We start from the raw sequence: 25329 nt of genomic DNA, 5'->3' as shown, positions 1-25329 counted from the left end.
ATTGGAATATTATTGAAATACTGCATAGAAGCAGCTGGGCTTCTTGAGGACTGAGATACAGTACATTTATCTCACTGAGGTATTACGTAATTCAGTATCGCAGGCACTGACTGCATCTACAGGCATATTATAGAAAGATTTCCTGGTTACACTCTACTGCTTCAGCACAGCTCATATGCATTTTCAGAGATGATGAAGCATTACAAGCAAGCTGTTTTAGTGTGTGCAATGATTCACTGCAGCAATACTAGAAAGGACACTTAACACTGCTTTATTCATGAATTAACACTTCAACATTTAAAGATTTTACTTTCAAACACTGAACATCTCGGATGTAAAAATAATGAAAAGATTACTTTTCAACAAAGTGAACATCACACAGTAACCCCGTCTGCTGGGAGGAACCAGAATGGTATTCCTTCTGCTGGTATAGACATTTCACAAAAACTACTCAGGATACAACAACACAATGCATTGAACTCTTAATAAAAAAACAAGAAGACATGTTATTGGACTTTGTAATGCACTAAAACAGATATGGTTTAACAACAATACTGATAGGAGACCTGTTCTTCCAGGTTTAAATGTTTTATTGAGCACCAAATTAAACAAATGCAAGGAAATTTTGGCTATACTGGATAAGCAATTTTACACAAGGATGCTACTGACTGCTATGCATTCCTTTACTTTGAAAGTATCACTTAAAGACAGTAGTATCACTTAAAGTCGGCCATGCTTTTTCATTCGATACAAGTCAGCCCCCGACTTCACTGCCATTCAGGAAGTGAAAGGCCAGTAGCACACCTAATTTTCTCCCTCAGTACATGGTTTGTATGGCCAAAGAACAGAACCATTTTTGGATGCTTCACCACAGCACTGCAATCAAGACAGCACTGCAAAAACTGAAATTTAAGTGCCAAAATTCAGGGAAAAAACGCTTACTGGGAAACAACAACCAGGCACTGTAGTGCTTCGACTACTGTATGTTTTACCAGATTCTAAGCCTTGTTTCAAAAGCGTGCCCGTTGTGTCAGCTGCCCTGCTACTCTGCCTTTCGACAGACTCAGTCAGGGTTTACAGTGAAGAAATGCGCCCAGGAATTGTGCAATTCAATACTATTTTTTTCACCTTTTCCTTGTGTTGTGTTCCCCATTTCTCTTGCTTACTATAAACACCAACAATCATTCACAAAACAACAGCAGAGTGAGAGAGAGACCGAGGTCCCCTCCCCTCCAACCTCTTCCGCAAAGAGACTCAAATTTTCACACTTCACTTTTTCACTAACCTGGCCCTCTCCACAGAATTATTGCAACTAAAAAAAAAACAAAAACATGGCATTATTTTTCAAAGTGCTGGAACTTGACAACATTAATATGAGATAACAATCCTATCCAATTACGACCACCTGGACCAATCACCAGGCTCTTCAGAACTCGATCTCCAAGTTAACTTTTTAATTGTCGCAAATTTGCCTTTGCAAATATCCTCACTGTATACGCCCATGTCTACGGAACCGGTAATGGCCAAGCTCTTGGCTGTATTCCTTTGAAGCTCTCTTAGATGAATAACTTAACATGAAGAAGTCACTTTGAAAAGTTAGGGGAAACTAGGGGTAACAGGTCATACTTAAATCAGAAAAAAATATATGCAGAAAGCTTCGATATGTCAAAAGAAAGAGAATCGAGAAGATAACCTTCAAGATTAAAAAAAAAACAACAAATGTAGAGATGATCTGATATCTGATCTAGGCATAGGAAATAAGAGAGGCTACATCAGACAAAGGCTGACTCGTCTGTAGACAGACACCAGGCTGCGTCACTACCTAACCTCAGCACAGTCTGCATGGGCACTCCATACACTATACTGAACTTGCAGCAGTGCAGTTTCAAGAAGAGATAGTGTGCTGTGTTTTAAATAAGCCTCTGGATGAGACGAAAAGACCCTTATAAAGAGTGTTTTACTATGAGACAAGCTCTAAGAGCAGCTGATCCATACAGTACGTGGTGTGAGGAATTTGTGCTGGTCAGAGTTCAGCCATGTCTGCATTTGCAGGCTTTCAAAAACGTCTCTGCCGGAACAGGAAGAAAAGAACGCAGAAGAGCAGTAAACGGTTTCAGATTGCACATTAAGCATCTAAGTGTTGTGGTATAGCGATCCAGATATTACCACACCGCTGCAATTGAATCATAACAGTTTGGGATCACGAAGGGACCGTGCACTGCAAATCAGCAGCCAACAGCCTGCTTCAAAATGGGATTAACAGAGATGATACTGATACTCAAATTTGCCTACAGAGTTACATGTATCTAGACAGCGGGATCCCACAGAGTCAATTAGAAAGATCTTGTACTGTAAATTTATCATATCACCCTGGAGAATATTTATGAAAGAAAAACCTACAACTCCAAAAACTAACTACGATTAAAATAATCTCATTTCAGCCCTCTTCTCTTCCTTTAATACAAATTTACACTGGTTGAGCAGGACAGCAACTGGCTGCAGAAACCTGTGCTTTAAGAGTTTTCATGTGCTGCTTCACAATACATTTTGCTTCAGAAGCCCAATACAGCCCAGCACACTCCAGCTCCTCATGTGCAACAATCTGTCAGCTTGCTTAATGCGCCGACCACAGGAACATTAATCCTAGTTGATCGTGCTGTGGCGTGCATTATAAAGTCATGCACTACACAAAACAAAATAAATCAGAAAAACCCGTGCGCAGCAGGATTTCGAGTTGGGTGTTGACAGGGTGCCCCAATATCTGATATGTAGGGCAATAGCAAAAGAAAAAAAGGATAATGCTTGAAATAAAATAAAATAATATAATGACCCAGAGCAGAAACCTTGCATACTATGTACTGACTTTTATCTTAAAGTCCTGTTACAAAACTGCTGGTCATTGAAATTAAACTTTCTTCTTAAAACAGGTACGATATGCACTGTATGCAATTCACTTCTGCCCATGTGGTTCATGAGCCCTGAGTGTTCTGTCGATGGCAAGTGATTATGGTTTTGTTTTTCATAGTAAGAAGTGCTAATGTTTGGGCCTTGCCCATGAGCTGAAGAATCACCAGGAATGAAGAACAGGCATGCCCGATAAAACCTGGAGTCTCCTTGGGCCTGCCCATTCGGCATCCTGTGAACTTGAGACACAGCGGAGGCGAACGCGAACACAAATGAAATGTTAACAATCACTGAGCACGACTCCGACAAAGATATCGATGCGCTGCAGTTCTGGGGCTCTGCTTCAGAGGTCTCAGAACAGTAGTGCTGTGTCTGAATTTATCAACCTTCTCAAATCTACTGCCACACACTGCTCTCTGGATACAGGAGAGCACAGTGTGACCGGTAAACAGAGGGCCCCTCCCGACCCCTGGAGGGCCCTAACAAACCCTGAATTCCCAGGTATCCCGGGTTGGAAGATTACTGTCCAGGCCTTGATATGAGGTCGTGGGGCTGGTTCCTGGCCTGCGAGTACTGGGCCTCCCTCTCTCTCTCCTGCTGTCTTGCTAGGAGGCCATGGCGTCCTGGAAGCCCCAGACCTCCAACAGGGCGATCTGGAAGGCCTCCGCGCACAGGGGCTGGTTGTCGAAGGTGTGGCACCGGGCCGTGCGCCCGTGGTTCAGGTCGGCGTCGATGTAGAGAGCGTTGCCGTCGCCCCCCCCTGGGAGGAGAGAAGCAGCGTGGGGTCAGCAGCGCTCGAGAAGCACAGGGCTCTCAGGGGAGGGATCAGAAGGAAGATGCAGAATCGAAACGGGTCAGGTGAGCGGATCGGAGAGGGACTCTAAAGTTAATAATGATTGCGTGCCACTGGTGAATTAAGACCACTTTTTAAAAAAACCTTCTGCCTTTTTTAAGACAAGTGGCTACAGTTGATTTAAAAAAATTCTTTCAAAAAGAATACGAGATATACATTCATTACAAATCTGTTAAAAAATAAAACCAGAGCAAACACACAGCGAGAGACTGAAAACTACACGTAAGGTGCACCCGGGAATTGACTAGTGGTGTTATTTGTGTGGAAGAAATTAAAAGACATCATATATCAACTGAAAGGTGAATCGCAATTTGGCATCTGCCAGGGATGTGATGAAAAATGGGACAACAGCGAGGTCTAGTGGCTGGCAGAGTTTGCCATTTGTTTTTCTATAAACAGTTAAACTGTTCACACTCTACATTAACTGGCAATTCTCTGGCCTGTATTTCAGTTCCTTTTAAAACAATAAACTGACCTTTGAGGGTTTTTAGAAAATGGAAGTTACAGACTGTAAGATATAGGCTACTAGTCTTTAAGGAATACAGTTTACAATAAAAATCAAATGCAGATTAATACCAGCGATTAAAAAAAAACTACAAAAATAATTGTAGGCATAGCTTTTGGAAATTAAAAAAAAATGTAATTGAATTTATGTAATCGGCATTTAACATCTTTAAATTATTGCACTTCATTGAATTAATGCTTCTGGCTGGATTTCAAATCTGTTTCACTGGTTGTCGAACCAGTTCCTTTGTTTTTAGAATTGCTAACATACAGCAATATTTTTAAAGACATCTGTGGAAATAATCTTATTGCCGAGTCAGGAAATGTCCTGTTGTATGCAACAGAATTACTTAGAACTGGCAATTATACACGTGCACTGTTTAATCAAATGTATTGCATCGGTCTAATTTAATTTGAGCATTCAGGAAAAAAAAAAATCTCTTGGGACCAAGATCTCCATTCGAATCCATTCATCTAATTATGAACATTTATATTTACTTATATTAAAAATTAATTTTACAAATTGATCACAATTCTAAGATACATTAAAAAATGCAGACCCTAGTCAGATCAAAATGACAAACCTTGGCATACAAAACAGAACAGCTGTCCAAAAACACCCAGCAGTTTGTATGGAGTGACAATGGCCCTACGGTATACAAAGCAGACTATAGGCATGGAAGCAGAAGTGGATACCTACTATTGGGGTGATTATCTTACGCAAGTGAAAACTTGCAACAATCAGAGTTCTGGCCTCATAACTAGAAGGTTGCGAGCTCAAATCCCAGGCGAGATACTGCAGCTGCACCCTTGAAGAAGGTGCTTCACCTGCACTTGTCCGCTCAATACAAGCTGTATAAATGATTGCAAAGGCATTGTGCGTTAGATAACAGTTTGAAATGAGGGGGAAACTGCTCTTCTCGGCCATCCCCAGCGGAAGACAATATTATCTTGCCCCGTTTGGGAGTTGTCGACTGATCGTTCAATACTGAGTCCTAAGTAGACACTTCAATCTGCACTTCATGTTTTCAGGTCAGACATTTTGTCAGGTCTATGCGAGCTTTCAGTACCTCCTACTGTGTTCTAAACCCTTATTTTTAATTGTGCTAATGTTCCTTGTAAACCCTCCTTTCCCCCCATTTTACTGCTAAGCGCTTTGAGAAGCTACTTTTAAAGGCGCTATATAAAATCAAGTTGATTCGTCTCTGATTATAGTAGTCATAGTAAATTAGGCCAGCTGGACTGAAATCTGCCATCCAGACAAGAGCTCACCAATGATTATCGACTCCTGACTGCCAGCCATGAACATGGAGGTGTTTCTGCTGTTGAGGTTGAAGTGGCGTGCAGAGAGGAAGGGGGAGAGGCGGTCGGTGGGATCAGAGTTCCCTTCTTTGGCGGGGAGGGTGTTGGGGTCCTCTGGGGTCTCCGGATTTTGGGGTGGGGCGGCAGCTGCAAGCTCGGGGTGACGGATCACGACCCACTCGTACCTCTCCATCTCTGGCTTCAGCTGTGCGGAGAGAGGCAGAGGCAGGAAAAATGAGGAGCAGTGAGACTGAGGGGGAGATATGAAATCCTGAGGTGAACAGATAACATGGACTTTGAAGGCAGGGAATTGGAAGGTGGGAAGTGCTGCCTGATACATACAGTACCATTTGACAAATGTGCATCCAGCATGCAGCTGTGCGAGCAGCATGCAGCACACAGTGACCTCTGCTGGACACCCGGCATACTGCAACTGACAGACGAATGATTTTCCTAATAATACTTTGCATTTCTACAGCACATTTGCAGAAAATTTGCCACTCTGGTTGCGAAGGATGGAATTTTGAAAAAAGCCTTGAAAATAAAAAGTGTAGTTGCCCTCCAACCCTCTAACACACGGTCAGATTGTAGATGAGTACTGATATCTGGGACTGCCCATAAATAAATTTAACGTGATGAGTGTTGAAAGACCATAAATAAATACTTATGGAGACTTTTTTTCTAAGGAAGCTTAGCTTCTTCAAGGTGGGCAGAACTATTGTAATACTTTTATAATGTGAATATTTTGTTAAAAAGTGTACTGTTTTGGTGTGGTAAATTCAGTCCTAAAAATGCAATAAGTTGGAGACAATAGGGAACATAAGTAACAAAATCACTGGCATAAATCCAATCAAGCTACGTGTTCTAAAGAATTATAACATATAATTATAATTAGGAATTATAACACTCCATCTGGGGGCAGTTTCTGTGCCTTAATGATGACAGAAATATTTTAGCAAATTGTTTATCCCTCTTTAATTTCACTTTGAATAATGTAAAATAATCATGTATACGTCCTGAAACATTATTTGGCCTCTATGTTGAAGGCTGTTGTTATGTTGTATTGGAGTCTACTGTAAAAAACAAAACACAATTCCCACTAGGAGATAACGATAAAGTCTGAATTTATAAACGGTGAAAAAAACAAACGGACTGATATCTGGCTGACTTTCTTGCACACATCTTTTAATGCGACCATCGTTATCACATGAAATACCAGCTTATTACACGACAGCTGTCAGGGTAAGAGGTGGGTACGGGGTAACAAACCATGGTGCTCTGTGATTGGATAAAGGGCACACATCTGCCCTGCAAGCTCCGCCCCCTGCTGCACCAGCTGCCTGAGACAGGTGTGAGGGAGCTCAGGATGGGCTTGGAATGCTCAGGTTACAGCCTGCCTGGACAGTGATCACTGCCATCGGTACAGTGCAGGCACCCCCTTCTGTCCAGCGGATTTACCCTTCTCTCCACTTTGTGTAAAAAAATACATTTAGCGGCAAAGTAAATGTACAAATCATCCTGTAAACTTTGGATGTGCCGTCACATTCTGTAAATAACTTTTGTTTTATAAAAGAGTCTCGGGAGGAGTATCGGGATGCTCAAAAAGGTTTAACTGCTTGTGTTTCTGCAAGCTCTGTTGATTCTCTAACAGATGATCAAATATCATATTCTTATTAGAACATCTAAAATCTGTAAGTTTTAGTACCTCAAATCACAATACAATATGCTCACAACCTCTACTTGAATCTGCTTGCACCCACTCCAATTCCAGAAACAGGGTTTAAATCCCCCCCAGTGTGTTGTGTATATTGTATGATGCATTTGCCTTGTAATTTGCACTATCTGCACTTTGTGTATCCTGTCTACAATGTCTATGTCAGTGTCCTGTCTGTATTTGCACCGTGGACCGGGAGGAACGATGGGTCGTTCCACTGTATACTTGTATATGGCTGGAGTGGCAAAGAAACGTGAACTTCAACTTGAAGAATGTGGTCCGAGCCATGAGAGGGCTACGAGAGTGACCTCTTGTGGTCAGCCGGAATCACTACATCACTGGAAAATTGCCATTATTTTTCACATTGAGCAATCAGGAGTCCTACCCTGTCAGCATTCCTGCCTTGCAGTGCTGGGGCCCGAGGATATACCCTATATACAGGGCGAAAAGAGCAGGCGCTCCGCAGACTCTGCCGATGTGTTTCCTCCGAACATTGTGCGACCTGAGACTGCAGGGCGGGGCGGGACACAGACAAGAGGACGGGGCCGGGGAAAGGCGGGACCCACCCTGAAGACGAAGCACTCCCCGGTGCCGAAGAAGCTCAGCTTGCCCCCTCCGCGCCTGCGCTCCTCCCAGTCGGTGGACAGGTAGGCGCCACACACCTGGGCAGGGGGAGGACAAGGCCCCGCTGTTAGAGCACTGTGCCACCCCTCCCTCGGGTCTCCCCGATCCCCAGCTCACCCACAGGGTGGGTGCCCGCTCGTGCCGGTGTGTCTGAGGCTCTGGGACCCAAGACAGTCTCCCTTTCAGCCGAGTCAGTTGGCTGTTAAAGCTCGTAAAAATGCAGGAGACAATGACTCACACTAATCATTCTGTTGACTCTTCCTGTAATGACACTGCGTAGCTGCAATGGGCATGAACAGGTCTATTCTGACATCACGTTACAATGACAGCTACACAGGCCACTGTCTGATTGCTGGCAGGCTTATGTCGGTGACTTTCAGCTACTGATAAGGTAACTCTCTCCCCGCTGTCTGTGATAAAATGTCAAGAGCAGAACTAGGCCGCATGTGAAGGAGATTCACTCCCAGCATGTGTGCGGAGAAGAGAGTTTGGGCTCACTTCCTCAACTGCTTTCTGCTCAACGGCAGAAAAGGTGGGAGGGGATCGGACATGAAGGCGTACAGCTCTGCGCCATCGGCGGGTATGGCTGCTGGGTCGGTTTTGAAAGCGATCCAGTTCTCATTCCTGCTCGCCAGTGCCTCGTGGGGTATCATATCTTAACTCACACCGGGCAGCCCACCGGAGCTCAGCGGGTGTGAGCCCGGTCAGTACCTGGATGGGAGACCTCCTGGGAAAAACTAAGGTTGCTGCTGGAAGAGGTGTTAGTGGGGCCAGCAGGCTCACCCTGTGGTCTCTGAGGGTCCTAATGCCACAGTATAGTGACAGGGACACTACACTGTAAAAAGGCACCGTCCTTCAGATGGGACATAAAACCGAGGTCCTGACTCTCTGTGGTCATTAAAAATCCCAGGGTGTTCCTCGAAAAGAGTAGGGGTGTAACCCCAGTGTCCTGGCCAAATTTCCCATTGGTCATCATGGCCTCCTAATAATCCCCATCTCTGAACTGGCTTCATCACTCTGTTCTCCTCCCCACTGAGAGCTGGTGTGAGGGGAGTGTACTGGTGCACTATGGCCACCGTCGCATCATCCAGGTGGGGGCTGCACACTGGTGGTGGTGGAGGGGATCCCCCTTACCTGTAAAGAGCTTTGAGTGGAGTGTCCAGAAAAGCGCTATATAAGTGTAAGCACTTATTATGAATATCATTAACACAGCCCACAGAGCAAGAGAGAGAGATAAGTAAACGCCACCAGTGCAAAGTAACTGCGCGTGCGGACTGCAATGACCGGGGCAGAGCCCGAGGAAGTCGTGGGCAGGTCCGAGCGCTGGCTCACCTCTCTGTCGGTGGTTCGGATGAGCAGGAGAGTCGGCTCGTGGCCCTCGCAGTGAGAGTAGAACCTGAGGAGCAAGCGCAGTGGGGGGGAGGTGAGCACTCACCGAGTGGAGAGGAGCACTGATGCAGGACAGGAGACCGCCAGGCTGAACTCAGCTCACACATCATAATAATAAGGCACAAAACAAGCCGGCATTTGTCACATCTAGAGTTCGAAGTTGCAAGCCTGGTCCTGGAGAGCTCCAGGGCAGGTAGATCGGTCACCAGTTTTTAAAGATCGCCAGCACCTGTAACCTACTATTGAATCAATGAGAGTTCTGAGATTTTAGTCCTAACGTATCACTAAATTACTTATTTTAACCCAAGTGAAACTGTGTTTAATTCGCAACTATTGCATATCTTTAAAAAAAAAACGACAGACTGGACAAGGCGATTCCTGCAGTAGGATTTTGCTAACCAGGAGCAGGTTCAAGAATCCCAGCAGGGCAGTGCAGATACAATACAAAAAATAGGGGGACGCAGAGACAGGCTGATGAAGCTATCCACAGCAGTGATGTACAGAGCTTTGGAAGCATCTGCACATGCAGTTTATTGCAGCTGTAACTCTGTTATGTTGTAATTCTGGTGTTGTAATTCATCAGAAATGCTCCTCATCATTTAAACCGCACCCCGTGCGGGAAATCAAGCCGCCATTAAAGCCTCCATTATAAAAAACGACAGCCTTAGGAAGGAAAGGTTTACAGATTTCAGGGAAACATAAAAAAAAAGCTTAAAATATGCCCTGTGCTCGCACCTGTTGAGGCTGCAGCCGTGCTCCGCGGTGGTGAACAGCAGGTGGGGCTGGCAGAGGGCGAAGCGCTCGGGGACCCAGGCCCAGATGTCTCGCATCTCCTTGGCGCTCACGACCTCCGAGCTGAAGGTCTCTGGGTTCACCGCCAGGTGGACATTCTGCCTGGAGAAGACAGGGAAGCTCCTTAGACCCCCCCAGCTCGGATGTGGCTTTCACCCCCATGGATGTTATGAGTCCTAATTTGAATCAAATAAAATGGTCCTGATGTGCACCGATTCAACATCCTGACCCACCCACGATCTAATGCATGTCATTTTACTTTTTAACCGTTTTTGTATACTTTTGTCATAGAAATGTTGTGGTACAATGTTTTTCCCAGTTTTATTAGGGATGTTCAACTGTTTGCTGCTTAAATTGAATGCAAAAGGTGACTACGAGGACGGAATGCCGATTTTGCAGACGTTACTAATGGGAATCTACACGGACAGTCCCTTTTTAAGGTGTTAAAGTGTCGGAAGAACCCCTCTCCCAAGAGAATGAAAGTAGCCCACACCTACCTCCTGCGCGGCCCAAGCAGTTGGGACAGGGGTGCAGATCCCACGTGAAGAGAGAGCAGAAAAATGACAGAGGGAGGGAGACAGAAAGAGACCAGAAACTTTATCAGGGTGCCGAAAGCGAAGACAAATGCAAATGTTAGAGTGACGGCATAGAATATGCCCGTGCAGAAAGTGTTGGTGCAGCTGAACGAAACAAGTGTAAAAAAAAAAAAAGGATTTCCACACTAAACTGCACTTCGGAGCCACAGGCATAAAGAGCAACGCTGTTTTCTGCACACGTCTATCGCCAACGAGAAAAGAACGCTGCCAAGAGTCGAAAGAAACGCCTTCAGGATTTCACTGACAATCCTAGATTCCGAAGCACTTTCTTCCTGCAAGCTGGCAGATTATTGGACTCTCCCTCTACCACTGACTCACACTGCTGGTCTTTTGTTTTCACACGGCTTGTACCGACTTAAGTTGTATGTTAAGTTTGCTGTTGTGGCTGCTGCTGTTCTGTGTTTAGGTTGTGCCGTTTCCTCAATGTCTTTGTGTCGGAGCACAAAGACAAACGCAAAAGATGCATGTTGCGTTTAGGTAACCAAGCTTGGACATGTTTGTACTACAAGCTTTTGTAAAAACAAAACTCAAGGGGGCACAAAATAAAAAAAACCCTTGGGCTCATGCGCTTTTACTTGTACAACGGGGATTTCTCAATTTCGTCATCTGTTTTTTTTCTTTTTCGTGTGCGCGTTTTTCATTTTTTTTAATTTTTCGATTTTGTTCTTTAGTTAGCCATGACCAGCTGGAATTGCTGGTTAGAATACTGCATGTTGTTCGAGCTGAAATTCAAGCCATCCACGAGAGACTAAGACATTCAGATCCATGACAGAATAAGCTGAACTGGAACCTCCGTGGTTTCCGAGTGAGGAGAAAAATGGGCGCGGCAGGAAACGGTCTCTGGAGACACGGCGTCCTCCGGGCCCCGAGATACCTTTTCTGCTTGACGGTGATGCCCTTCTGCTGGAGAGACTTCTCATTGGCCAGCTGCAGCAACCGGATCTCCTTGCGGCTGAAGAGGAGGATGGCGAAGGCCTTCTCCAGGAGCTTGTCCGGGGAGACGCAGGAGCCGATGCCCCGGGCGAAGGCCCGGATCTCACCCCGCACGTCGGCCGCTTCCTGCGGCGGGCCCGACCTCATCCTGCGGAAGAACTTGAGCAGGGCCAGCGCCACGCGGAACAGGACCTTGTAGCCCTCCACCAGGAAGACGTCCAGGACCCTGGCGGCGTGCGCCAGGGGAAGATCCCCGAACACCCAGCGCAGCCAGTCCGAGTAGACCTCCATCACGTCCTGGGCGGCGGCCGACACGATCAGCCTGTGGGCGCTGGGGCAGTACTTGTTGGCCAGGTCGCCGAAGGTCATGCAGGACGACTCGTAGGCCAGGAAGGTCTGGTCCAGCAGGCGCCGGCCCGGCTCGTTGCAGGCCAGGATCTGGCAGATCTTCTCGAAGCAGTCGGCCTCGTCCCGGCTGAAGTGGAGCAGGAGGGCCACCGCGGCGGGCAGCGCGGGGCAGTAGGAGATATCCGGGAACTGGCTCGCGACGCAGGCGATGATCTTGTGGGCGGCCGCCACGCCCTCGGCGTTCAGGCAGAGCTTGGGCACGGGGCTGCCGTCCACAAACTCGGGCAGAGGCAGGGTGGCGGGGGCCCTCTTGCCCACCACCTTTCCGACGATGTCGCGGTACACTTCGGCGTCGGGGGTGACGGTGCGGCAGGGGATGGCCTTGATCAGCTGCTGGTAGACCTGCGCCCGCAGCCTGTGGCTCTTGGACCAGAGGCCCTGCCTGGCCGCCTGCTTCAGATCCCCGAGGTCCTTGCAGTCCAGTTTGCTGGGGCCGCCGCTCTGTGCCAGCTCTCCCATCTTGTCCCAGTCCACAAAGTGCTCATATTCCACGTCAGCCATCTCAGCCTCGGCGAGAAGGACTCAGGCGGGGGGCGGCCAGGGATGATCTCCGGGTGTCTGATTAAGGCGTGCTTAAGAGACGAGCATGGTGTTCACTCTGAGACATAGAGGGAGAATAAAGAAGCACAAATCACATCAATGAACAAAGCCGCGGAAGGCTGTTACCTCTGACAAAACCTTGAGCGTCTATCACAGCACAGCTACAGTAACTGTGTTCGAGTAGGGATCACTTCCTACAGGGCTGATACAATAGCAAAGCCCGTCACACATTAAATCTAGTGCCCCTCTGCTTCGCGCTGTTGTTTCCTGTTTTTCTGCCCGAGCCAAGTCCCGTCAGGAAGGCCAGTGGTTTTGGCAGAAAGAGCCTGCACAATAAAGAGACATTGCAACACGAGACAAAACATGAAAAGAAATGATATGTAGGACATGCATATCCGCGTCAAAGTCGAGCTTTCAGGCCCGTTTATGCATTTTTCTACATTCTTTTATGTACGTGAGGGTCAGGAGGAAGATTTAACCCAGGAAATTGTTATAAAAAACATTATCTGTGCTGTACTGGCTTTAAAATGTTTTCTCACTCATAATGAAGTCAGAACACAATGCCGTGTTCACATCACATGATCCTATCAATTTATAAACTACTCCCTTTGTCTGTTTAGGAGCACTCTACAGTCAATACGGGGCTTTGCCGTCCATAAACACACCTTGAGCAGGCCAGACAGATTAACCATTACCCTCGAGAAAGAATGAGGTTTAAAGTTCACTTGAAATGTGCAACCAGGCACACTAACACCACTATTGATATTCTAACTATTCTGAAAGCACGTGCCTCTGAATCAAAGATCATGCAGTACATATTAGCCCACGTCTCCACAAGCCCTTCACTGTCTGTGATAGGCTACACGGGTATCTGCGATAACAGCTATTTTCACAACTTCACTTTCAAAATGCGATCTGTACACGAATGGGGGGCATTTCAGGAATGCCGACACTGATAGAAGTAATAGTTCTTCACATTCAAAACTTCCAGGCAGAAAAAAAACCTCCTGAACTGTCGGCCTTCAACCAGCATGACAGGGGAGTTAAAACTGCTTTTCCCCACTTCCAGCTCTTCCCAAACCCATCTTCCAAATTGTTCATTTCTTCCAAAACCAGCTTGGCTTCATCATCTAGGACACGGTGGCTTCTCTACTGTCACTGCCTGCTCTGTATCGACCGCCTCCAGATTCTGCAGCTTCAAATCCAGAAATACTCTCCTTGAGGCCTAGAGCTCGGTTTTCCAGTCCCGTCAGCCTCAGTCTAGTCACCCTAGAGCCTCTGTCTACACCAGGTTCTCCACCAGCAGCTCATCGGTGGCCACCAGCCTGGAGCAGAACAGCATTACTGAATTATCCTAATCAGATTAATATGATTTCATGTAATTCAATCTTCTGATAACCCACTGCACATCAAACAACAGGGCGGCCAAGCACGCGCTGCGCTCAAACTTTTCTTAGAACCGGGAAAATGAAACCCTGAGGAACCTCGAATATGCTTGAACCAACAGGGACTGTCAACAGAAAAGAACTGTAACTCTACAGCACACAAGACACAAGGGGCAGATGGAGGGCAATCGCCTGATGACGCCTTTATGTTCTGGAGTGGAGGCACTGCTGTTGAAATAACCAAATGAAACATTTAGCCCTTATCAGCTGATCAGACATCAAAAATCAATTCACCATGGCCTACACCAGGATAGAATAGCATATTCAATGCAGTGAAAAACATATAGCCTAGCCTTTTGTGATTATACCAAAAAAGTCTGTATGTATTTTGGTGTTGCCTTAATGTCTTTGTATTAGAGCATACATGCAAATAAGCATTTAATTGCACTTTCATTGCATATGACAATAAACTGAATTGAAGTAGGCTACATATTAAAATGAGTAATCCCAGATATAACCTGGTTTCCTTCCCCATTACAGTTTCACTACATTCATTGTGAACATAACTGAGTTCAGGTATCAGGTTCTGTAGATTCAGGCAAATTCAGCAGGCACTGTGGTGTTTGTGTTGGCTCCGTTTTGGGCTTCGTCCTGTGCATGATGCGTTTAAGTAACTTCTGTTACAGCAGCAACATTTTTAGATGCCTGTAGCTATCCACTGCGATGGGTCAAGTCTATCTGTTCTGCAGCCAAGCACAAAATAGCCTGATACTGCACAGCCGGACAAACACTATAGCTGGTTCGCCAATCTCACAGCTCAGCCCCGATACTTTAATTGAGTAATCAGATCGTGCAACAGGACTTAACTCTACTGCACTAAAGCAGAGGTCCTGGTATCCACCTCCCTGAGGAAAGCCTGCAGCAGCAGTTAGCAAAGTAAAGTAGGATTACAATGCAAGAGTACTTGAGCTTACTAATAGTCAACAGGCACTTTATCAGTGAGGGACTCAGCACCTGTGTACTGCATGCAACACAATCCACAACCTCACCTGTAGCACTCCAACCGCAGACTGGAGCAACCCTAATTACCAGGATTAATGAGACAGAACATTGCCAGCCATTAACTGGAGATAGAGACAAGCAGGTGTGTTGGGTGTATGCTTGTAAGGGGATAGGGGTTTTTAAGTAGAATCAGTTCCTAAGTTAAAAGCAGTGGCAGAGGTTCGGTGAAGCTGAGGTTCCTACAGGCTAGGATGGCCACACTCAGCACCAGCTGAGGTGAAAGGAGCTTTTCTCAAGGTGTGGACAGGCTGAGAGGCATCTATGCCGTTATTGTGTTGTCATCCAAACGAGCAGAAGCCTAAAAGCCATTGAAACGACAGCGCCCAAAATCCCGATCCAGGCTGTTAAGGGTGACGAACTTTCCTAAAGCTTCATCCATGACCGACAAGAAACTGAAGTCAACCCAACGGCCGCAGACAAAGTTATGCTCCTCCGGCCGAGGGTCGAGAGAGGGAACACGGGCGCTACTGTGATCAGGGACGCACGATAATCTAGTTACAGAAGCCTACAGTGACTACAGTTATACAGGCTGCAGTCCCGTCTGCGATGAAAACAGTATAGAGCCGCGGTTTTCATGCTGGGCTTTTCTACCTACATAAAAAGATAACGACAGAGCGCATTAAAGTGCACACAGGTCATCGCCTGCACAAGAATCAGTTCTCGCCAAGGGAATTCAAGCAGAAACATGTTCAGATAAACCCAGGGAAATGTATATCTGTTCTTTTTTTTGGGGGCTATCTGTAGTGGTCTTTAAACGATCCACTCGCGACATTCCAACCACAAGTCTACAGCAGCAAAGCGTCCAAAATAAAGCAAAACTCTAATGGATATAAGTTAAGGCTCACGGTGAATCTAAATGACCATGCAAGGCAGTGGGTGTAAAAATATACAATTTTTACAGAATGTGCAAATAAACAGGACACGAAAATGTCTTTTGTACCTGCAGACAGTGACCACAGAATATTGTGTATTTCCTTCAGGAACTCCAGACGCGCACAACAGCATTATAAAACCAGCTGAGACAACTCAGACAAAGGCAAAGACAGAGCAGTGTTTTTCAGGCGTCAGATTGATTATTTTCTTTCTGTATGCATGTAAAACAGCGCTAAAATATCCCTACCTGCGTCCCTGGTCTCCACCGCCGCTTCCAGCTCGCCAACAACCTCCCTGCCTGTCAACGCAGAACCACACATGCGCAGTACTACGCCCCTGTCCGGACTCCTGCCCCGCCCCTTTCACATGGCCTGTGCTGGGCATGCGCAGACTGCGCTGTCTGGTATGGGAGACTGCGCGGTTTGTGCTCTTAGTGCGGTTAGTCACGGCGCTGAGCTCAGAGCTGTGGGAACACATCGTCTTGTGAATATTCATGCTTCTTTCCATAACTGTGGACCACGTCCTTAAATATGTTTAGGTCAGTTAGTCTCATGTATTTTTTTCTTTATTTGCAGAAGACTAGTTATTTTTCTCTTATTTCTTCGGAGCTCTGTGCTGGTGTGATTTCAAACAAAAAGCAATATTTTGGTGCATTGAATATTTGAATATATATGTGCCAGCATAATTCCTCTATCGCAGTATACTATTTGCATGCGGCTGGTACTGAAAATAACGTCGAGGGAAATGTTGGTATACTGTATGTGACTGATGCTTATATACAAAGCAACTTATATTTACACCCATTTTTACAACAGCATTTTACAGACGCAATGCCATTGAAGGTCCTTGCTCGACAGTACAGCATCACCCAGGCTTTGAACCCACATGATTTCAGAAGCCTATATTGTTCTGATTTCAGAACTTTTTCACTGCAGATTGCACTGCACAGCCCTGAGAGCATTGCTATTGCAGCTATGCAGACTGACATTACCCCCTTGAAACTTGGAAAGCTGTAAATGTGCAGCAGAAACCTTAGTTCCTGCTGGGTCTGTCTAAAGTGACCATAATTGCCCATGACAATAATAATTAATACCACTCTGATTAACATTAAGGGGGAGTCCTGTTCAAAGGCAATGTATAGTCCTTGAGCAGGAGCAAGATTAAACAGACAGGACTCTAGACTGATGTGATCCTTGTTCAGAGTGGTTCACTGCACATTTGAAATAACAGCAAGAGTCAAACGTCCTGCAGATATTTGTTTCTGGAGAATCAAAAGGAGCCTTGTACACAAGTGTTAGGTGTCTTCAGCGTGGCAAAGAAACAGATTTTCCATTTCCATTTCCCATCAACATCCAGTTGCGAGGATGTTGATGGGCATTCTCCAGCTCTAACAGAATGCAGAGTCCCTCTTTCAGGGAGTGGTCAGACACCAAGGTTATTGCGTTGTGCCAGTGAGTTGCAATGCGGAGTGCTTTTGTGGTTAACACGCAAAAACAAAGCAGCTGAAAGATGTATTAGCAAAATCTGGTGTGCAGAGGGGAAACTTACCTCTGCAAAAGCATATCTTGTCCTAGACATGATTAGCATTTCGTTGCCTTATTTACCAAAAGCATTTTCTTAAAGTCTGTGCTCTGGACACTTAACAACACATAGCATTGTCTATAGCTTTGTTCACCAGGGCTAGTGAATAAAACACATGATATTCATTATGGCTAATCCAATTCAGCCATGGTGACCTTTTGTCACTTTCTGGCTGCTGTGCAGTTTGTTTTCATCTCAGGCTGAAATGACTCAAGAAATTGGATATATTTCCTTCAAGGCAAGTAAAATTCCACCCATTAATCCTTTCATTATCAGAAAGCTGCTTTTTCTATGGTAGAGGCCCGACGATCCCAAGTGTACCTCAGAAGCAGAGTGCGCCTAGTGCCCAACACAGGCTACAAGAAAAAGACCGATTTATAATAAATGCCAACAAACGCATAACATAAAAAGAAATGTTTTTTTTTCCCCCTGGAAGTGTCTGCGCAGCTCTGCAAATAATGAAAAGACAAAAGTAGAACTAGTTTTGTCAGATTCAAGCTATCAATGATATTGTAGTGTTTTGGAACACCTTCTGTGTCAAACCTTTGTGAAGGGCCAAAGCTATGATAGAAAATAAAACATTGAGTTATCAATGAGAACATGCATATAAGAACAGAAAGTGCCTAAGACTTTGACCACATCAGAATAACTTCAGCTAGACCACACCCTGGTGCCAATACATCACGATCTGATCACACTCTGCCATGATTTATAAAGGCAGTGATGAGCTGTTTTGCCAAGCGTAGTATGAAGGGATTTGCAACGCAGAGACACCTTTATTCATTTAAATTTGCAGCAGTGGCAGTGCACCTACAGTACCAGGCACACACGAGGGTCATGAAATTCATATTATAACTGGATATGACCACTTCAGTCTTTTGTTACTCACTTGTGTATCTGTGGCACGGCTAGGTGTTAATGGTGACAGCTTCAATAGAGGAAACTCACCCAGAAATCTTAATGCATGCTGGGAGTACAGTGGGTGACATATGGACTACTTTATACTGACAGCTCACAAGTCATCCCAGAAAACAACATCACACTCCAGGAATTGGAGTCCCGGCGTTGCTCTGTGCAGAAACGTTGAATGAAGAGCTCGAAATGACAGAGTAGTGCCGACAGACGAACGATCTGGCTTTTCCCTAGACTCGATGCCTGCGGGCCTGTGAGGTGGTGACAGAAGGAGACAGATGGATTTTCAGTTCTTAAGTCTGAAAGCTCTGGGCTTATGCAAGCTTACTGTGCTTCAAATCCTTCCGGTTTCTACCACATGACATCACACCAGCGGGACTCATTGTCTCTGTTCGCTGAAGCAATCTGAGAGTCCGTTTCATCACACAGCCTTAGTCTGATTCAACTGAATTGTCAGAGTATGAGAAATTGGTTGGAATAATTGATAAAATGTGATTTTTTATGTAATGCCTGAGGCCTTTTTCAGAGATACAACCTTCTCTAGAGTTTGGTACCCTAAATAGAATACTGTACAGATGGCACATAAGTTTCCATGGAAACGTCCCAATTCTCCACAGAAACCTATGGGTTATAATAGAGAATTGGGATATTTCAATAGAAACCTTTAGGTCATTTTTATAAGGCAAACACGGCAATCATTTTTTATTTCAAGAAAGTCATTGCCCTTGATACTAAAAACTGCCAAGCTTTTGTAAAGCATCATTTTCATATATGAGGTGTGAGTCGGGATCTGTGTCAACGTGTGGGCTGCAGAGGAGCAAGAAGTTAGTTACGTGATGAAAAGTGAAACGGAAAAATACAAAGTTTCTGCTTTCGTGTCTTCTACAGGCATGATGCGTTACTGCTAGGAACAGCCATAACGTTGAGCTTTTTTCCCCTACTTTTCTGTGCTGGAATTAACCTTTACCGTTTCCTTCACAATATGTGCACCCTGCCTCTTGTTGCTAATACAGTATTACCCGCACCTGGGCTGAATCGAATTGTGCGTGTGCATGAGCACTTAAATTCAATTTTACTTTTCAGTGTAGAGTCGACAAACTCAATTCTTCCAGCCGCTTATTTAGCTTTGTTCTTTATTAACACTTTGTTACTTTTTAAAGATTTTTTTTTTTAATGACACTGATGATTTGGAAGATGTAAAAAAATGAAGATTGTCGCCTGCGGTGCCTGCAACGGTTAGCAGCATTTTCTCACGTTGCTCTTTATATGATACATATAATTATAGTTCTTTATTCTTTTTCTCTGATCTTTGGATTAGGAGTTTCTGAACAGCATCTCCTTGTTAATATGTTTAACAGTGTTGTTAATACAGTACATTGTTTCCGGATCCTCGAACGTTCTTCGTCTTGTTGGAAATTTCTAGACATTGGGGCATATCTCATATACTAATTACCTGATCCAGTAAGTCATTGTAAGTTACTAACGGGAAAAGATGAAACTTGAATACGATGATTGCTGGCTCAAACCTTATTTACTAAACTCTGCGCTTGCCTCAATTGGAAAATTGGAAAAGAGAATTTACCAATAGCTGTTTTCTCATCGCCCTTGCGGCATTGAATCCACTGCAGCGTCTAGCACGCCCTCTGCTGGTCTCAAGATGAGCTGCAAGATAAAAATAAGAGGCAAACTGACAGAAAATTTGGCGTTGGAGTTGTGTGAATTTTTTCCAGCATGGAAACACTTGAAAGATTAAACATGTGATTTTCAATCTGTGTAATACAAACCATGTATTCATGTATTGTTACCATATTTTAGGGAGGAAAGACACTACACACAGAATAATACATGATTATGTTTTATTATATCACAGCTGCGTCTGGCCCTTGACACAATATAAAACAGGGATCCACAATCCTGATTTTAAAGGATTTTGATGTCTACAGGTTTTTAGTTAATCCTGGCTTAGAATGATCTGTATAATTGGAATATAATTAGCTTAATTCTCCCTGTTGTTCAGATGCTGATACTTTACAGAGACCCGGTAAACTTGCAGACTCACTGCCATAATGACAAAAATGTAACCTGCTCTGTGCCTGGCAGGTGAAAAGAATGGATGGGCTCACCAATTTTGCAGCTGTGAATACATCCTTAAAAATTAAATCTGGGACTCTGGAAAAAAGGCTGAACCATCCCAGAGCAATCGGCAGTATTTCAGTTTTCTTGAGAAAGTGACAAATCAGAAACTACAGGGGCAAAGGAAATATGGAAGTGGTAATGTCTGGTCAGAATTGCTAGCCAGGAGAGTGAATGAAACCGAGTTGGGGGCCTGTTTTTAAATAGGCTGGTTTAATCCCCAAACCTCCCCCACACAAGCAAAGAGGGCATTCGAGTTGCAGCATGATGCTCACAACCCTTTGGAGTGTTGCAGCCGAAAAATACCAGCTGGAACACACTTCACTGCACCGGACACCATTAACATTACTACTACAAGGCCTAGTTTTCTCGGTTGACTGTGTTTTGCTGTTGTGTTCGTATTCCACCGTAGTCATCTCACAAGAAAAGGGTGACATCTGGGGAAAACGCGGGGTGAGAAATTCCAGACAGACCGAAAAGCACTCCCGTCTCCCCGGAAGGCTTCATTGTTCTTAGAGGCCGCTCTCAGCTCGGGTATTGTGTTCCCTCTGGGGAGACAGGTTACCCTAGCAACCGGGAGATGCCTTCCCAGAAGAAATGAAATCGAGAGGAGGTGCTCTCGGCGCAGACAAAGTTTTCCTCCCTTTTGCCTTTTCTCAAGCACCTTCCAGAGGGGAAGACGGGCTGACGCTGTCCTGGGGAGAGTGGAAATGGAGTTCGAGGGCCTGCGAGTAGCACTTTCAGCTGGTAAGTCCCTATGGCTCCTCTTAATGTCTGTTCAGTTTTATTGTCCGGTGGGGCAGTGCCGTATTCAGACCTAACAGCCAAATGCCTCAGATCCCGAGACAGGAAAAGAAGGCCGCCTTGTGTCATATGGAACACAGGGCTTTCTGCAACCTGTAAGGCAGAGCTGAGCGATTTTCTATCTTTGAAACAGATATTATTTCGCAAGAGGCAGGGCTTCACAATATTACTTGGTCAAAGCTCCAGACTTTCAGAGGCATGGGTTCTGTGTGTAGGTTTTGAGGCAAGGCCTGCACTTCTGCTACCAGTGCCTATCAGTTAACAGCGTTCATTTTCTGACCAAAAATATCAATAGTACAAAGAACTTTGCATATTCGCTCATTAGAATAAGAAATGCACGGGATTCCAGCATATCACATTGAGGCTGTTCAGCGTTACCACAGCCTATATGAAACTTTGCAAGCCCCCCTACAGTTTTTAATCTGGATCTTTGAGCGCTCCGTAAAAAAAGGAAATTGAAGGAAAGGAGCTGAGGACCTGCAGTGAGTCCCTGTTTTTGATACCAGGGGGGTAAATGGATTATTTCTCCCCTGGGAGGAATTTACTTGCTGTACTTTTGTATCTGTGTTGCAGTGGTGAATGAGGACTGCCTGTTCAGCTAGTGCTCCCAGCATGTGCTTCACTCTCCGCCCCCGAAGGTAGGAGCTCACATACTGTAGGTCTGGGATGGTGTATTGGGGGTGGTGGGGGGGAGATGGGTGGAGCCCATGTGACTGTCTAGATCAAGCTAATAAACTAGATATATGACACAGGATCATCAGTCTCAGAGTTGAAAATTGCCTTTGAATCTGTTATTAGAAGGCTAACCTTCCCTACTGACTGTGCTGTGCTGTGGTTCAAATAATTAATTAATTCCACAGTTTCCTCACACTAATAATAATGATGATGACAATGACGGCAATAATAATAATAATAATAATAATAATAATAATAATAATAATAATAATAATACTTATATAGCAATTTTCTGTACTCTCCACTCAAAGCTCTTTACAGATAATGGGGAATCCCACTACCACCACCAATGTGCAGCCCCACCTGGATGATGCAACGGCAGCCATAGTGCGCCAGTATGCTCCCTACACATCAGCTATCAGTGGGGAGGAGAACAGAGTTTTGAAGCCAATTAATTTTGGGAGGCCCTGATTTGTAAAGGCCAGGGGGAAATGTGGCCTGGACTGCTCTTTTCTAGAAATACAATAGGGACCAGAACCTGCAGCCTCCAAATCAACAGACATCTTTTAATCCATAAATGTTCAGATATCACACAAAGAAAGTATAAACAGACACAGAGAATTTCCAAAGCATTAGATTCTGTTTTTAAAAAATTTGGACTCCAGATAAATTCCAACTAATATTCCAGAACTACTGTATGCATAAATTTAAAAAAAAAACTGTTTTCCTTTCATGGTTCCCCATCTGCTTCGTCTCTTACCAGATTGGCGCCTTTTAAACTTTTGCAGTTGTGGTACTTTATCAAAACATCTTGGAAATTACCCTGTAGGCATGTGATTAGCTTAGAATCAAAACAATAACATGAAGATCTTTAATTCCCATTGTAAGCAAAGTATGAGGCAATCATAGTTCTGTAGTTCTGAAGTACCCTTGTTTCTGTTAGTTTGTAATCCAATCACCAATGCTAATTGCTGTCATTAATTGACGTTCTTGCTTTTGAATTTTTTTTTTCACTCAGTATTTCTCGGTGTCAGAAATACTCCAGTACAGTGGTTTCTCGATGCAGATCCTGGGTTACCTCTCTCTTCTGAAATTTGCTTTAGCTGTTCTTAATCACAGATGAACTTGTTGCAATACACAATTGAAGCATTAAATAAAATCAGTTTCAGCTGATACAGTAGCTGATGATATTTGTAAAACATGATTTGTAATTGGTATGAGCCCTGTTCTCATGAGTGAATTGCATGACAGTCCTTGTTCTGGAACAGCGCCCCTCCCCCATAGGTACTGGGATGAAGTCAATTATTTTTTCTGTACACTCAGGCAATTTGGATTTGAGATAAAAAGATGAAGGCAAAGTACAGAATGTTAAGTCTTCTTTCTGTGCATTTTTGTGCTTATCTGGTGTACTGTTTTAGAATAATACCACTTTTTATTGTTCCATTCCTCCATTTCAGGGGAGCAGAAATATTAGGACTAATGAACTTCAGTGAACCTAAAGGAAATGAAAGCAGTTCCAATCTGGTTGCAAATCCCTTGCATGCAACATGTGCATCACCATGTCACGTCACCAAAGGCTCAGTTTGTTCATTTGTCAAGCCAGTGCTCCTAAAACGTATGAAGGGCACCGTATTTGAGCTGAAATACCATCGATTCAGAACTTTAGCAGAGGGGAAAAGACTCACCACAGGAGTGTGTGATACAGTGACCTTCCCACAAGTGCCTGTTCATCATCAGTGGATCATCTGCAGCTTCTAAATTAGAAATAAGGGAACAATTTCTTATTTAGAAAGTTGAGGAGTGACTTCATACAAGTTGCAAGTGCTGAAGGTGTTGGAAATAATGTACAAACTAGTATATTTTTGGATGCACGGTCTTGGTGCAGAAAAAGTCTGAACCAGCATGCTCATCAATTCCCAGTTACAGGCACCAATGAGCACTGGTGATTAAAGGTCCAGTTGGAACATAAACTTGCAGACACAGACATAGTCCAGGACCGCTATTGAGAACCACTTCCATAAAGCATTATTGCAGCAAATAATGTATGGAATGCAGTTTGCCTAATTATATAGTGAACAGATACACAGCACAGATGAACATCAGCAGATTGCTCTAATCTTCCATCTTTCTGGAAGATAGTGAAATGATGCAGAACCCTGATTATATACGGTCTCTTCTAATGCTTTAAAAGCCGAGTAGGGCTTTGGAGAACATGTTAAAATCTTAAATATTTTACTTTCTGTATGGTGCTCCTCTATTATAACAACACCTATATGAAAGGTTTCAAAATGGCAAACCAGCACAGCATTTCCCTGATCTGAGACTTTGGGGTTATAGGAATAAGCTTGAGGCTGAATGTCTTTTTGCTTTTTTCTGTATTACGCTCACACGTTTTTAACAAATGAGCTGGTTATGAGCTTATTCCAACAAATCAGAAACCACGCTACAATCTGTCTGAAGGCAATTGTTTCTGTCTTTAATAACATAATATGAAGTTATAGTTTTACTTCTGTGTGTAATTAGGCTAATGCTATTATGAGTTGTGTCAATTACAGTAGCAAGGACTGGGGACATGGGTACTTCGTTAGGACTGGCACAGCTTAGCTCCTACTGGAGCTACCCTGCCCAGCCTGAAGATTGGCTATTGTATGAAACTGAGACCTAATTTGATTAGACAAGAAAAGCAAAAGAAAATGACCACCAATTCAGACAGACAAGTGATGCCTCTTTTTGACCTTACAGTAGATACTCAGAATTTTTTTTCTCAGTTTTTCTCAATGAATGCTACTAAGAGATAAATTGTGACATCGGATAAGGACAAGAAGGTTTCAGGGTTTTATCTCTGCAGGGTGTGGCTGAAAAGAGCACAACCCCACTCCACCCACCAGATGCTGGTGTGAAATTGTACATTGGGAAATTCTACAACTGTACGGCGCAATAGTGCATTTTGCCTCATATAGTGTTTCCCGGCCTGGAGGATGGATTTGAATCCAATTTTCATACATGTTAGGACATTTTAATGCTTCGCACGGCTTGTTAAAGACTCACACGTCCTGTGTGTAAAATGTGCTTCTGTAATGCAAAGTGGCGCGTATCTGAAAGTACTGGATTGCAAGACTCACTGTGTCACTGCTCCTGACTGAGTCTCCTCTGGCTGCTGTTCTCCTGTGCCACCTCTAGGGGGTGTCTGGTGCTGTGCCTGGGCCTGTCCTTGCTCACCCTGCTCCTGCAGAGTCTCTGGATGCCTGAGAGTTCTAGAGAGACACCTCCAGGAAAGTCCCCAGCTGTGGAAGGTGAGCAGTGATTTGAAGATACAGTTCTCCCAGAGATGTGCTCCACCGGACA

At 44.5% G+C, this 25329-nt stretch overlaps 2 protein-coding genes and 1 long non-coding RNA gene across 6 annotated transcripts in view; 1 reads left to right on the top strand and 2 right to left on the bottom strand.

Moving 5' to 3' along the window:
* Nucleotides 1-255: 255 nt before the first annotated feature.
* Nucleotides 256-16225, bottom strand: tbc1d24 (TBC1 domain family, member 24). The gene is made up of 7 exons (XM_088613399.1): nt 16127-16225; nt 11553-12617; nt 10026-10184; nt 9234-9297; nt 7844-7939; nt 5534-5768; nt 256-3664 (listed from the first exon to the last, which is right to left on the bottom strand). The coding sequence occupies exons 2-7, from the start codon at nt 12518-12520 to the stop codon at nt 3510-3512; spliced, it is 1677 nt and encodes a 558-aa protein (XP_088469525.1). The 5' UTR covers nt 12521-12617; nt 16127-16225; the 3' UTR covers nt 256-3509.
* A 1993-nt stretch (nt 16226-18218) lies between these two features.
* LOC148645180 (uncharacterized) lies at nt 18219-25237 on the bottom strand. Its single transcript, XR_015928604.1, has 4 exons — nt 25107-25237; nt 23670-23738; nt 19955-20034; nt 18219-18623 (listed from the first exon to the last, which is right to left on the bottom strand). It is a non-coding gene; the product is annotated as an uncharacterized LOC148645180 (long non-coding RNA).
* Nucleotides 21064-25329, top strand: part of LOC148645178 (alpha-1,6-mannosylglycoprotein 6-beta-N-acetylglucosaminyltransferase B-like) — a 28211-nt gene continuing 23945 nt past the window's right edge. For 3 of the 4 annotated variants that reach the window (XM_088613398.1, XM_088613396.1, XM_088613395.1), the window contains exons 1-3: nt 21065-21252; nt 21883-21947; nt 25165-25277. In XM_088613398.1, the coding sequence (XP_088469524.1) occupies nt 21889-21947; nt 25165-25277 (172 nt within the window). In that variant the 5' untranslated portion in view covers nt 21065-21252; nt 21883-21888. Of the gene's footprint in view, nt 21253-21882; nt 21948-25164; nt 25278-25329 lie in introns of all 4 variants that reach the window. The other variant, XM_088613397.1, reaches the window with a different exon arrangement.

This window comes from Lepisosteus platostomus, chromosome 19 (assembly GCF_059453375.1).
Source record: "Lepisosteus platostomus isolate fLepPlt1 chromosome 19, fLepPlt1.hap1, whole genome shotgun sequence".
In the NCBI taxonomy this organism is placed as follows: Eukaryota; Metazoa; Chordata; class Actinopteri; order Semionotiformes; family Lepisosteidae; genus Lepisosteus; species Lepisosteus platostomus.
Note: the sequence above shows the minus strand (reverse complement) of the source record. Positions and strands in the feature narration are given on the sequence as shown.

Excerpts from the sequence above, each read along its gene's own strand:
- tbc1d24 (XM_088613399.1), bottom strand. The coding sequence starts at position 12,520 with ATGGCTGACGTGGAATATGAGCACTTTGTGGACTGGGACAAGATGGGA. Across the intron at positions 9,298-10,025 it reads CACGGCTGCAGCCTCAACAG|GTTCTACTCTCACTGCGAGG; the intron begins GTGCGAGCACAG and ends CTTGCTCCTCAG. Across the intron at positions 3,665-5,533 it reads TCAGGAGTCGATAATCATTG|GGGGGGGCGACGGCAACGCT; the intron begins GTGAGCTCTTGT and ends CTCTCCTCCCAG.